The sequence below is a fragment of the Lichenostomus cassidix genome, chromosome 1Aa (genome assembly GCF_008360975.1).
Source record: "Lichenostomus cassidix isolate B80296 chromosome 1Aa, HeHo_3.0, whole genome shotgun sequence".
NCBI classification, from domain to species: Eukaryota; Metazoa; Chordata; class Aves; order Passeriformes; family Meliphagidae; genus Lichenostomus; species Lichenostomus cassidix.
In genome coordinates this window covers 52384523-52399010 of record NC_139480.1, presented here as the reverse complement: position 1 = coordinate 52399010, position 14488 = coordinate 52384523, and the positions used below count along the sequence as shown (strand labels likewise).

General features: G+C 41.0%; 1 protein-coding gene across 1 annotated transcript; it reads right to left on the bottom strand.

The window, feature by feature from the left end:
* Positions 1-940: 940 nt before the first annotated feature.
* Positions 941-10112, bottom strand: MANSC4 (MANSC domain containing 4). The gene is made up of 4 exons (XM_085048968.1): positions 9929-10112; positions 7669-8070; positions 6107-6241; positions 941-5195 (listed from the first exon to the last, which is right to left on the bottom strand). The coding sequence occupies exons 2-4, from the start codon at positions 7973-7975 to the stop codon at positions 4525-4527; spliced, it is 1113 nt and encodes a 370-aa protein (XP_084905094.1). The 5' UTR covers positions 7976-8070; positions 9929-10112; the 3' UTR covers positions 941-4524.
* Between the last annotated feature and the right edge of the window lie 4376 nt (positions 10113-14488).

The window sequence follows — 14488 nt, the reverse complement described above, 5'->3', positions numbered from 1 at the left end:
CACAAATTAACATACAGCCTTCAGTACATAAAAATGCAGATTTATCCCAGAAGCATCTATATTTACGAAAGTACAATAAAGAGTATACAAAAATAGTAGGTTATAATATTTGAAATATTCCTTAAACAATCTTTGAAGGCCTGCTGGAGAAATGTTGAAAGACAGAATTTGTACAGAAAAAGTGTATTTATAGGCACTGGGATGCTGTGTTCTGTCACTGTCCAACTTGTGATCCTGTCTAATCTTGCAGCACTGATTAAGTAAAAGTTAGCATCTTGTGCATAGAGATTCTTTTGAGGGGCAATTTGTTTTGCAGGAAGAAGAAATGGATTTTTTTGGTGGTGCTTTTCCTCGTGAGTCACATCATGGTTTGCTCATTAGGCACTGTATCACTTTCCTCTAACAGCCAGTGCAGCCTGACCAGAATCCTGTGCTAGGGACATAATAGCTCAGTGGCTGCTTCCAGAACTGAGTGCTTACAGCTCTTTAAAATCACTACATTTGCAAAGTTTTTAGTTATTCATTATGTATAGTCCATAAGCTTTTCCTCCCACTCTGACTCACCCAGTTGTATCCACCAGACACATAAAGAACCTGATGAGTGGGAGAAAGGAACTCATCCTGCTCATGCAGGCTTGAGTTAAAAGCCTTGGACTCTAGAGGAGGAATTATCTTCCACAATGAATGCCATTTTTGAAGTGCATCGCTACGAGAGGTGAGTTTCTTCAACTTATTGTCACTTTATTACTGGCTTGAGTAGTTTTTAAGGCTGCGTATTTTCTTTCAGAAAATTGAGAAGTGGGAGAGCGAGAAGTCTGAGGAAGACACAGAAGAGTATATCTGGGAAAATAGTTGCTCTCAGAAAAATGCTTTGGACACACTGCTTCAAATAAAAGCCTCAGAGAGCATCAGGAATGTCATTAACAAGAAGCTGCTCACATCTGAAGTGCATAAGAATTACAGAAACTCAGGCATTGCGCTTAAAAATGAAGGGCAAACAGAAAATAACGTCTCAGTACAAGGAATCTGTGAAGAAAATATTCAATATAGAAGCATGAGAGCAGAGTGTGCAGGCACCCCTGATTATTAGAGAAATATTCAACTATTGTGGTCATATTTCTAAATTATATGGATGTATCATTATTCAGAACCTGAACCAAAAATATGAAACTGGACGATGAGTTAAGTCCTGTCCTTGAATTTTTTTCTTTGAATAAAATATGTTTGTATTCATACTGATACCTTGAGTGTTTTGTTCTGTATTTTCTTAGCATGGGAGATCCTGGTTCAGTCCTCTGCTTAATTACATTCTGATTTCTCACACAACTTCTTTGGGCATTTAACCTGGAGCAACAGGGTCAAAACTAATGAAATTACTTAAGCTCCCAGTTCCTCTAATTAAAAGTCTGAAAATTAAGAATTCTAAATGCTTTTCAAATGCCATTCAGATTTTTCCCTGTCTGTAAAATAAGGATAATGGTGCCTAAGTAGTCTGACTTGGAGAGGTGTTGAAGCACTCTGGACAGTGTGAGGTTCTGGGTTGTCACCATGAGGGCAAACAAATATCCTGTGCAAAAACACTTCTCTCTGAAATAATGGAGTAAAATAAGGTGGAAAATGAGATGGTAGTGGGAAGGTGAACTAGCAGTTGTTGAGAAGATCCCAGAGTACATGGCACAGGAAGAATGATGACAGTTGTTGAGGTGGGTTTGTAACTAAATAGGAATGGACTGAGTCTTGGTACCCTCAAGCCTGCTGAGTTCTCTCCTGAATGTACCCAGGCTTTTCAAGGAGAAAAAAGTTTGTAGCATCCTATGTAGCACAGAGAAAGAATTATATGGATGTTTATCTTATATTTGGTAATTTGTATTTGAAAGGAATTGATTTAAAACATTGGAATTGCGGACAATTTTATTGCCTTCCCACAGTTAAGAAAAAAACCTTACCAAACCTTGAAAGGACATAAATAATTCTTACTTTTATTGTACCTTCCTGGCTTACTACAGTTTCAGCTTAGAGAGAAAGTCATTCTCTGGAAGGGGCAGAGGGAGTTAAGGATTCTGCATACCTATAAAAGAGCTGCCCATGTGACTCTGGCAGCAGCTCGTTGGGAAGAAGCAGTGTAAGAATAAGGACATTGAAAGCTGAAGGGAATTGATTCCTGCAGTGTTCTGTGTGCTGGACTCACTCCCTGTGGGATTTCTCACTGTGTGCTCTGTGTGTACATACAGCCAAGGAGTGCATCTGCTCCCACTGCCAAAACACTGTCAGTTTAGGAGGGATTCTTCTTAGGTCAGGATTGTTTTCATATGGTGAGAGACTGAGTTTAAAGCAGCTTTTTAATTCCTATGAGAATTTGCCAGAGTTGTAGCTAAGACTGAAAATGCTTGTCCTGTAATCCCAATTTTGCACTTATCAACTTGGTTGTTTAGCAGTCCTTCCTTTTGGATGTGTATTAATTAATGTAAAGTTTTAGCAGAAGCTTAATATGGGGAAAGTTTCAGCTGTTATCAGGTTGCTCCATTATCCAGGGACAATGAGGGTAATGTTTAAAATTCTCATTTGAAACGGTACATCTGTGTAATTCCAAATCTTCTCTGAACAGCCGTGAAACCAAAACGACTGAGGAAGTAAGTGCAGTTTGACTCAAGAGAATGGTATGGCTGGTGCCTGGAGTCGTGCCTGGCTGTGTTCCAGAGGCAGTTTGGTTCTAGTATGTGTGCAGGAGAAATCTGTTTCCTTAATTAGCTTTGTCAGTGCCTGCACTGAGGCTGCCCTAGGAGCCACTCTGTGCAGCCAGTGGTGTGCTCAAGGCTGTCAGGAGCAAGGCCCTGAAATGTTTGAAGAAACCCCAAGATCCCTAAGTTTGCTTTTCTCCATAGAGCTGTCCTTGTGTACTCAGGACATGTGAGCACCTGAGAAAATCCTCTCTGCAGCAAAGGACAAACCAGTTTTCCTTTGCTTTTCGCAGAATTTGAATGGACCTAAGTAGAACTCTGGAAGTCATAGTTAAAACAACAATTTGACCTTACTAATAATAATATTGTCTGGTAGAAAGAACAGCACAGCAAGGGAAACTGATTTTTCATTTGATTGTGTTAGCATTTCATGGGAGTATTCTCAGCCTCAAGGATGTATAATACAGCATGTGTCTTACAGCAATGTCTTAATGGTACAGAGAAGAATGTGGCGATTGCCCACATTCACAGTTTGTTTCCATACTGATACTGTCAGAGCTAAATTCCTTAGACAGACTTTTGTGGCTGCAAGTTCAGCAATAGATCATAAATATATACATTATGGATTTAAGCATCTTCCCCTATCCTTGATTAAATAATCATGATTAAATAATGAGTTAAATAAAAATGCATTCTTTTCAGCATTATAAATTAATGAGGGAGGGGCATTGTGTTAACATATTGCTGTCTCAAACTGCAAATTTTGTTATGTGAAACAGGGAGAAGAAGGCCTTGTGCACTCACCTGTCTTCAAAAATAAAAAGTTTTTTGAATACGAATTAATTCATATTCAAATAAAAATGGGAAGTATGAAACAACTAATTCTAACATAGGCTGTGTACTCCTCTGTAATTGAAGATAACTAATATTCAGCAATGCTTGGCAAAACCCCAGGCTAAGAAAGCTGAAACACATTATCCAGCGGAAACTATGGAGAAATTTTTAGGTCAAGAGAACATATTTTTTCTAATCTAAATTAGATTAAGCTACCTGCATGTGAATTCTGTATCCTAAAAACTACATGCAATTATGTGGCAGTAATAATTTTAGTATGTTCCCTGATTTTCAGGAGAAATTATATTTGGAATTCAGTGCTGCAAGGTCTTGCAGTTTGAATTGCCTTCTCTTTGACAGCACTTGAGACGATAAAGTGAATACAAGCAGAATTTTAAAGGCTGTATTCAGCTTGAAGAAAAGCATCCAAAAGTACAGACCTAGTTCTTTACAAAATGTTTCTCTGAGTTTAGGTTTAGGCTTCTTAACTCATAGTCATATAAAAATCCAATGTTCTTTAAAGTGTGGGGTTTTTTGATGAGCCCTTCTTTGGCAGCAAACATGATGATTTTGACCATTTCAAACCAAACCACCATTTCATAAGTCACTTGTGTATTCCTGCATTACATTGGATGTTTATTCGTTTGGTAGCAAATAGGCAAGCAGACAGATAATTATAGTTGGATTTCTCATCTAGTTAAATAATTCTCTGCCACACAGATGTGCCAACACTGCAGCTGCAGTGAACCTGGTGTCTTCAGTCAGGGAAGGTGTTACAGTGCTTGTCAGACATTAATCTGCATCAGATTATGAAGCAAAATGTGCTTGAACAGTGGGAGCTGGGAGTGGGTGCTTCTTACCTAGAGAGACAGGGAGTGGTGTTTCATCTGCCAAGAATTAAATCATAACTGAAGCATTCTACACTCAATTATCACTGGTTCACTAAGAGAAGTCAGCTGGTGTATGGGATGCATTTTTAAGATCCTGTTTATTCCATAGGCAGGATGGTGTTTCACAGATTACCTTTGACAGGAGCATATTTGATGAACTGTCTGGCCATTGTTGTTCTCCTTACAGGCTCATAGTGACCCTTCCTGTAGCTGTAGCGCCCAGCTGTGAGGGCAACAGTGCAGCAGCACAGGCAGAGGAGAGAGCAGCAAAGGACAACAGGAATCAGCCAGACCCCCAAAGCTGCAGCTTCCCAGGCAGCTGCCTCATTATCCAACGTGGAATTCCTGCCGCTGTAGCCTTTGGTTTCATTGAGCTGTTGCTTGCTGCTGTTCAGGCGAGGAGGGGAGGGCATGTGGGAGAAACCCTCGGCAGGCCTGGGGCTCAAAGCCCAGTGTGCAGTCTTGTCTGACCTGGTGACAGACATGCTGCTTGTCATCTCAGCAAGATCAAGGTCTGCTGGGGAAGTTTCTGCCCTGGAATAGGCAGTACCTTCAGTTCTCTGCACTGTCAGGCTCCAGCTGGGGGTGGAAGTTTTTGCTGGTAAGCCATGGCTCGTGACAGCAGATGGAGCTCGGAGCAGAGGAGAACCTGACCTGGTGGCATTGTGAGGTTGGCATCTTCCACACTCAGGGCTCTTTGTGCTTCGTTGCCTCTCGGATTCACTCACTGAGGAGTGAACATTTGGCTCTTGGGATTTCAGTTTCTCAAAAATGAGAAGATCTGGATCAATCCCTATTAAATTAGAATAATGTTAGGTTATGGATAAAAGCTTTTCTGCACGCCGACGAAAAGAATCCACGGGAACAGGGGCAGGGCAGGGAGTCAAAATAATGCGCACCAGCACCTTTTGGATTGCAAGTGTCACTGCCTTGGGTTATGGGACAACATATGGGATGCAGGGGATGTATATTTTGGAATTACACAGGACTTACTATGGGATGCTTAGGGACAGTCTGCACCACTAACTGGAGGGAGGCTGCTCCCTGGGTGCTTCAGCATCCCAGTGACAGCAACTGGAGAAACTGGAGTCCAGACTGGGCAGGCTGAGCACCTCAGCCTGGCTGCTGGGGGACTTTGCATTGTATATATAAAAATACACTTACTATTATTATGTGTATATATATAAATACACTTACATATTTAAACTAACAGAAAAAGCAGGATGAGGCTTTTGGTGCTCCCTGTGTTGGTGTGTCTGCTTTATGTGTTTGTCTGTGTTACCTGTGTGCTCCTTGTGCAGCAATGAAATGAAAATAAATGTTCAGCCCCATGAAACATACTGTTCATCATAAATGTTCAGCCTTGCTACTGGTTGGGTCTGGGGACTGGAGCAGTGGCAGCCTGCACTCTCAGTCTCTGAGAGCTGGGAGGGTATTTAGGCCAAGCACAGTATTCATGAAGTACTCAGAACATGAATCTTGAGAGCAGGGTGTATCTTCAAGCTCCTTTTTCACTGAGTGGAAGAAAGGGGGAAAGTATTTTCAGAACTAGGTACATTAACGAAAAAGGACAAAAGTCTTTGTCTTTTTTAGGGTTGTGTGCTACTTCAGGAGATCATCTAGCACAGCAGCTGACCTGGTATCATTTTAACATTTCTGAGAGCTGCTGTGCTTTCAGCCTTTTTAAATGAAATGCTTCATTACCTGTTGTGATGTTGTACAAAACGACATCGACTCCAACCTTTAGAATGCAGCTTTCCAAAGCTGGGCAAGACATGTGCAAGCAGTTCATGTTCTTATGAATGGCTCCATGGTAGAACACTGCTAGATTGCAGGAGACTGGAACCCATAAAGAATAAAGTTGAGCTTCTCAGCAGAATGACCATTGCATTTTGCATGTTATGATGTTATTTAACATCAGAAGTTCATTGTATTGGGCAGCTCTGCCCAGATCCTGTGGGAAGAGAGACCAGATCCTGTGGTTCTCTCATTATCATACAAACTAATTGAGCAGACAGGCAAAAGAGGACTTAAATTCTTATTTTACATCTAGACTAGAACAACCATCCGAGTTCTACACATGTATCTCATTAAATAATAACTGATTTAAACCCCTTTGAAATGCCCTCTAAAGTCTCTATTTTAGTTAAGATTGTAACAAATTTTGCTTGACTCTACAAGAGTATTGAAAGGAGATTTTGGGTTGCCATTAATTATCTCTGTAAGTAGCCAGTCCCATCTTCTATGAGAAAAGGTTTGTTGCCCAAATAGGAAAAACCTTGCTGAAATGTATGTAATTTTTCTCACTTCACATTATTTAAGACAGAAGTTGACTCTTCCCAGGACTGCTGCTGCTAGTTACCTTACTTACGTCACTGTCAGGTTGTCAAGGTCCTATTTCTGCCCATAATTCAAAATATAATCAAAATTATATTGACTTCTTTTAGTAACTGGTAGCTCACTTTCATCCTCCAAAACCATATCCAAACCCCTTTTCTGGGATCTAAAGAATTTTTAAAATTCAGGCACCACAGACATGCATGTCATGTATCATCCAAAATATACTTCTGTAGAGTACCAGTGCAGTGTGATACAGCGAAAGTACAAGGCTTAGGACAAACAATGATTTTGCTTATTTTTATTCTGAGCCCGAGTTTACCAGGCTAGGGAAAAGGGGTGGCCAGCTCAATAATTGCTGTTATTTATTGCTATAACTTTATTGTTACCTGGCTTGTACCAGAAACATGGTGTAAACACAGAATCAGAATGCTTTCTCCAAGGAAATTAATATTCATATATTTCAGAGAAGGACAAACTGTGTGTCCCCCGCCTTCCCCTCTCACCATTTTCTAATCTGATTCCATACTCCATGAAGAGAGTGCTGTTGGAAACACTGTCACTGGTTGTCCTCTACAGTAGATGGGGATAAATACTGAAGAGTCACCCTTTTAATGTTGGCATTGCCTACAAGCTTTATAACAGAGACCTCAAATTTCAAAGCAGACCCTAAGATCTTAATGTGTTCCTAGTGTAGTCCTCTAAAAAAATACAGATTAACAATTTCCTTTCTATGGGACTGAAGCTGGGGCAAGTTACAATGTGTTTCTGCTCTCCTGCCTCAAAAAAAATCTATAGATACTCCCTCCACCCCCTCTATTTCTTCTTCAAATAATGGACTGTTTAGATAAACATTACCCAAAAAATAGGTTTCATATGTTGTGATGTAAGTTTCAATGAGTGCCACGATGTTGCCAAGACACACTCACCATTCCTGAGAAGGCAGCAGGTTCTGCTGCACTGTTGGGCTGAGATTTCTGCATAGCCCTTCAGCAGCTGGGCTCCCCTCCTCTGGGACTCCCGCAGGTCAACCAGGAGGCCTGGGAAGCGCTGGATCCAGCAGTTCTTGTAAAAGGCAGTGGGTGAGCAGAGGGATTGGCACGCCCCAGGCAGAGCCAGAAGCAGCAGCACTTCTGCCACTGCCACCAGCAGAGCCATGGCCCCGTGTCGGGTCTCAGGGAGCAGCCCTCTGCTCCAGGGCTGCACTGAGGGCTGCACCAGCACTGCACAGACCATCCCTGGAGGGCTGAGGATGCTGACAGCTCTGCCAGGGGCATGAGCCTGGGCATGGGCTCTTCCAGACAATTCCCATGGCACTGTTTGGGCAGCTGCTGGAAGAAAGCAGCCCTTTTGTGAGCTACAGGCAATTATAATGGCAGTTATTATTGCTGTTCTCTAACTTAATTAATTTCGAGATGGGTTTTGAGACAAAAAAGGGACAGGTTGTTTTTACTCATTCAGAGAACTTGTTTCTGTGGTCCCCTGTTTGTGTCTCTTATCCTTCTCGGACCAAACCATGCAGGGAGCCTTGAGATTTGGTGAAAGCTCAGCACATTGTTCCACCTGACTTTGTTCAGGAGCACTGTTACACTCAGCACAGAGAAACAGCTCTGTTTAGCATCCGAATGAATTATCTGCTGACTGTAGATTTTTGCCTTCTTTGTTAACAAATGAAACTTCTAATTCTGTCTGCCAGCCAGAGATGAAGATCTGTTCCCCTTCCCTACACTGTTTTGATTGCAAGAATAATACAATTTTATTTGCGAAAATCTAGGACTGGATGAGCTCTCTGTGACTGGAGAGGGCTGGAACCTACATTCAAGCTAAGAGAGAGTTCTACCCCTAATAAATTTAAGAATATTGAGCAGTCTGTACAAGGTTTTCTGCTTAAGCTTGGAAAAGGCCTGTCAGAAAGAAAACACAGCTGGGAGATGATTTTTCAAGCTCCTGGTCTGAAACCTGAAACTCCCACATTTTGTTTCTTAATAGGACCAAGTCTAATCCCAGATTCTCACATTATGCCTTTCATCCAGAAAGGCTTTAAAATATTACAATACACGAGTTGATTGAAACCCAGTGGATTAGATAGTGAGGTTGAGAGAGTTAGGTAGAAGTATGGTTGTCTGCAATAAAAATTGGGCATTCTATATATAAGAATATTTTTCACTGTGTTTTTATCCTTCAAGGTTAGAATCAAGGAAGGCTAGAATCAAGGTTAGAATCCTCCTTTCCACATGAAGTATAGATGAGTTACATGGAGTGGGGAGAGCTTCAAACTCATTTTAATTCTTCAGCCACTATAGATGATGTTTGTGTTGCAGTACAAGGCCCCCAGTATGGAAATGAACTGACAGGTCTAATATTTTGTTCCTTACACAGCTCACTGGAAGGTAACAAAGCCCAGAGCAGGTTAACCCCTGTTGATCCAACAGCAAGCCCAAGGCATTATTTTATTCACTGCAGCTCTAATTAGGAGGATTCCAAATAAATGTCTGCTGTGGGGAATTCAAGAATTAAGCTGTTAGAAAGAGGGTAAGTGGGTCATTCTTCAAGCCTCTGTCCTGAAAACCAGCTCTCGGGACCTGTGTTGTTTTACTTAGTTTTGGGAGTTGGATATTTTCACCTCTGTGATAATCAGCACTTAAAACCTTAGATACATTTTAAAATACCTGATAGCTTGCCCTCAGTGGACTGCACAGGGAAGTTTTTAGACATTTAACTACCAGTGCCACAAGCACTATTGAAAGTGTACTTTTCTAAAATATTTGCATGCAAAAATGTTGATTTCTAATTGCTTTTCTCACTCCTACTCTTTCTGTATCTCCAAGAAGAGAAACCTGGAAGACTCTGAATAGCTTGGGGAAGCATTTAACAAGGAAATTAAAAAAATTCTTTCCTCCTCCTCCACCTCCTCCTCCTCCTCCTCTGTTTCTGAATAAATTTTAAGAGCAGAAATAGCTGCAGTGAAACTTGCTTTTTAATGAAAGATAAAGGGATTGAAATAAGTAAATAAACAACTGCTTTAGGCAATTTCCTTTAAAAACTGACAACTTCTTTTAAATTTCAGAGTCTTCTTCCAGCTCCCCCTTAATGTCACTCAGACTTTTCAATGGGAATTTCATATATGTAAATTAGTGCTGAAATTTTAATTCACAAACGTTTTGCAAGAAGGAAATGCCTGAGTCTTACCTGCTAACCAGGGGCTGATTTTCCATGTGGTCTGCAAAGAGGGACCAAGAGGCTTTCACTGATACAAGGCAGTCTCTGGCCAGTACCAGACCAGCAATTCATGTTATTTAGAAACTCCTTTTATCCGACTCCTCACATTTCCTCCTAGAAAACAAACAGGCAGGTGCCTGTTTCCTGTGAGAACCTGGATGTTTTTGCAGAGCTTTCAGTAAAAGAGAAATAAATGGACGTGCCAAGATGGAAAAAAAAAATCTTTTTCATGATTTTTCTTATAATCAGAAACAGTCCCTGAAGTTTCCCACCTGGGCTGGCAGTGAGAATGGCACAATCCAGGAGCGTCCCAGCACAAAGGATTCATCATCAGCCATTAACTCTTTTCTTGCCAAATAGAAACAAAAGCAGACAGGTTTTCCATGTGAAGTAACAGATCTATCTTGATTTTTGGAACTGTATTTCGTTTTTGTGGAATATATGGTTCTATCACTCAGAATATGCAAAGACCAGAAAGGATCTATTTAGTTGTACAATTATGGAATGGTTTGGGTTGGAAGTGACCTTAAAGCTCATCCATTTCCACCCTCCTGCCATGGGCAGGGACACCTTCCACTATCCCAGGGTGCTCACAGCCCCATCCAACCTGGCCTGGAACACTTCCAGGGATCCAGGGGCACCCTGTGCCAGGGCCTCCCCACCCTCACAGGGAACAATTTCTTCCAAATATCCAATCTGCATCTGCTCTCAGTCAGTGTGAAGCCACTGCCCCTTGTCCTGTCACTCCAGGCCCTTGTCAAGAGTCTCTCTCCATCTTTCCTGTAGGCTCCCTTCAGGCACTGCAAGGCCACAATTGGGTTACACTGAATCCTTCTCTTCACCAGGGGTTGTGTGACAGAGCAGTTGGAAGGTGACAAGCTGAGAAGTGAGACCAAAGCTCTCAGCTAGGTGAGTTATGAACCTTCCTAAGTCCTCCTGTGAATGTCAGCAAGGGGTTTAATCATAATCACATGTGACATCAGCATGAAGTTCCCTGCCTGTTTTGTGCTCCACATAAATAAACTGAATTTCAGGCCTGTGTTAAACTCATCTTTATCTCATTTTTCTGAGATATGCACTTGTGTTTTCCCTCTATTATAGTAGGAGTAAGGTCAAAATTTTATGTAAGCCAAATATGTTGATAATTCCAGAATGTGTCACTGTAACTCTATTAAGGTATAAAAATTATAAAAGACTAACGTAATGAATCATAAAATAATGAAATGTAAATATGTGGAAAAAACCAAATTAAATCTCATTGATGCAATTCAAATAATGTGCTTGCTCTCTTTCTCTTTAAAATTTTCCTTGAAATCAAAGCACTCTTGCAAAATGTCTGAAGTCCAACAAACCAGCAGTTTTTGAGAGAACCGTTTTGTCAAAAACAGCTATTAGTGGTTAGGTTTTGGTTTGGAGCAATATATCACATTTTTAATGAATTTGACCTTCTCCAAGGTTAGGGACAATTGGATCAAAAAATTCTGGTTTCAGTCCCATCCCAGCAACATGGTAAAAAGAGGTGAAATATTTCAGTTTCTTTTCCTCGGACTTCGTGCAAACCATTTTTTTAAACCCTTCTTTCCAGGGCTTGCCAGGCCCTGAGATTCTCTCAGAGCTCGCCTTCACACTAATTCTGGCCAAACCTCTGCACAAAGGCTGAGATCTGTGCGTTCAAGCAAAGAGCAACACAAGCCTTACCCAGATTAGATTTATACAAATATAAATCTACTGGCACTGCAGATCAGCTTGAGCCAAGTTTCATGACAAAGGGCACAATGTTTAGCAAACACTAATGAACAGATGCTGATTTATGGCAGAACTTGAACGAGGCAAAGGGGATGGAGTTTCAATCTTGTGGTGAACTTCATAGAGCTAGATACTTAGTGAAAGTCTTCCATGTGGATTACTATTCATCTTACGTAGTTATTATGTACTAAAATTCAGCTCTGCCTGTCTGCACCAGGATTAAAAAATATCTGCCACTTTAAAAGCAGCCAGTGTAGTCTCCTCCAGGCACAGCTACACAAGAAATTCCTGCTGTGGATGCACAATGCATTTGTGCAGAGCAAACATCCCTAACGGGGTACAGCAGCAGGCAGAGCACTCCAGCAGCCTGACCCCCATTCAGGTTTTGTCAGGGAACATTCATTTCACCTGAGGGAGTCTGAAGGAAATTCCTTACTGAGCCTGTGGTGTAAAAAATGGACCATGTTGAAGGCTATTGTAAGGATTTACCTCCTCCATCTCCACTCTGCTGTCTGGTGCCTGGACTTGCTCATGATCCACAGGGAATGCCCACCACACACAGACTCTTGGGACAGCCTTTTTGCTGTCCAGAGAGAGCTCAGGAGCATGCACTTTAGTGTTAATCACTCAGGTGTAAGTACTTGATAATAAATAATCTGCTTTCAAAAAAAAAAGCCACTTCAAGTATCTTTTCATTAGTGCTGCAACATACTTTTATTGCAGGGAATAAATTAATCAGCACATTAAAAGCAGAAAAAAACCCCAGAAAAATATTAGGGAATAAAGTCTAAACAAGTGCTATTAGAAATAAGAGTGCTTGCTTTCTTTCTTTTCTTTTCTTTTCTTTTTTTTCTTTTTTTTTTTTTTTTTTTTTGGAATAGCATTGCTAATGGCACTGGGTAAGAAGTGCTTTGTTTGGCTGCAAATCTGAAAAGAGAAATTACCTTTATTTAGCAGGTCATCCATCACAAATGACAGAGTTCAGTTGAAGTAAAATTATGCTCTGGTCAGTTCCTCTCAGAAATGCCAAGATCCTTTAGAACATGCATATTTTTAATGCTGAAATACTGCAGGATAATTCCTATGTTCCATAGATGCTTACTTAGTATCCTGTGACAGGAAAAACACTGAACCATGGCACCATTTGGCAAATCCTTTCCAAAAGACCAATTCCTATATTGAGTAATTCCACTATTACTCAATGCACAGCTCTGTGGCAGTGCAGGACAATTCCCTGGTGTCTCAGAGAGCAGAATGTGGTGCTTTATATTAGATAGCATTGATATTTTAAATATCCCCAGATTCGGTTCCAGTTCACACTTTAAACTAATAAGGCTGAAAGGAATTCAATTTTTCCATTGTTTTTTTTCACTCAGTGTGGTCTTTCTCTCGGAGCATTCAGGTCGGTGTTACTCTCTGGTTCTCAAGTATTATCCAGTGTCTCTATGCTTTACTTTCCTTGCCTTTGTCTTGTAGCAGTCACTCCTCCTGACTCGCTGTGATTCCTTGCTTTTGCTATGTTGGGAAAGCCAGAGGGCCATAGAAATGTGTGCCCAGGCAGAGAAAGGCTCAGATTTTCTGTATCATGGTTGAATGGTCTATTACAATGGAGTAGCTGTATGAAAAAACTTCTTCCATTTCTATGTCTTTTTTTTTTTTTTAAAGAGTGATCTCTCTTCAGCCTTGGAAGTAATTCAGACATTAATTACAAGAAAATAGTTCAGGCACCAGACACAGGAAAAAATTATGTAGCTCAAACATCCAACTCAACCCTGGAGCAAGAGAGTCCTTCCTGACACTCTCTCGTGTCTTTGCAGTCCCTTTGTTGGCACTTGGGAACCCTTTTCCTTGGTACCAGTTTGTCTCTCAGGTACAGTAAAGAGAGACTTGAGCTGTCTAAAACAGCTTGAAGATTTTGCCCCAGAAGCCAAAGTCTAAAAGACAGGTATTGAAAAGCTGAGCAGAGTTGCCCTTGTCTTCCTTTCTGTGTGTTTTATTCTTCTGGGCATGTTCTTTTATAATAAATTCATTTGACATCTACCATGATTGTTTTCATGTTTGATGCTTCAGCATCTTGAAGGATGAGAGATGGTCCTTCATATTTGTTTCAAAGATCATGCAAATCTTTTATGGCTCTGAACTACAGATTTTGACTTTGTAGCACTAGAACTAGAGTTCTGCAAAATTCATTTCTTACTCACTTAAGATTCAACCAAGGTGATTGCCAGTAAAACAGCAAAGCCTTTCCTTTGATTCCAGTATAATAGCATTTATTATTGATCTTAGAATAAAGAAGTATAGCAGTAGACTGGAAGACTAAAAGATGAAATTACCTCCACAAAAATGGAACAAACGAGTAGTCCTTGCCTTGGTGCATTTGCAGTGTAAGGATTCTGTATGCACATCACACAGGCTAACTGATGAGTGTAATAAAAAACAAGGGACCTGCCCTGTCAGCACACTCTGGCTTAGCACAAGTGCCCGGCCCTGAGCATGGGTAAAGCACAGAGAGATGACAATAGCCCAGTAAAAACAACTGGGTAAGGAAACAGGCTTTTTGCAAAAGTGGCCACTCAGTACTGCTGACACCTTGGGCTCGTGAGAGCTCCTGGTGAAAGCTGTGGCAGTCACTGCCCTGGAAAGTTTGCTGGCAGGAATAAAACACTTATTAGTACATGCCAGAACTGATCCAGCCCATTAACAAACCTTGTGGACTGTGAGGAAGAAAGAAAATCCCAGGCAGAGTGGCAGGTGCAGGCACATCTGGCAACACATAGCCAGAGA

Coding starts and splice junctions, on each gene's coding strand:
- MANSC4 (XM_085048968.1), bottom strand. CDS start 7,975: ATGGTCTGTGCAGTGCTGGTGCAGCCCTCAGTGCAGCCCTGGAGCAGA. Junction 6,242..7,668: donor CTGCTGCCTTCTCAGGAATG/GTGAGTGTGTCT, acceptor TATGGGTTCCAG/TCTCCTGCAATCTAGCAGTG. Junction 5,196..6,106: donor TTTGTACAACATCACAACAG/GTAATGAAGCAT, acceptor CTAATTTAATAG/GGATTGATCCAGATCTTCTC.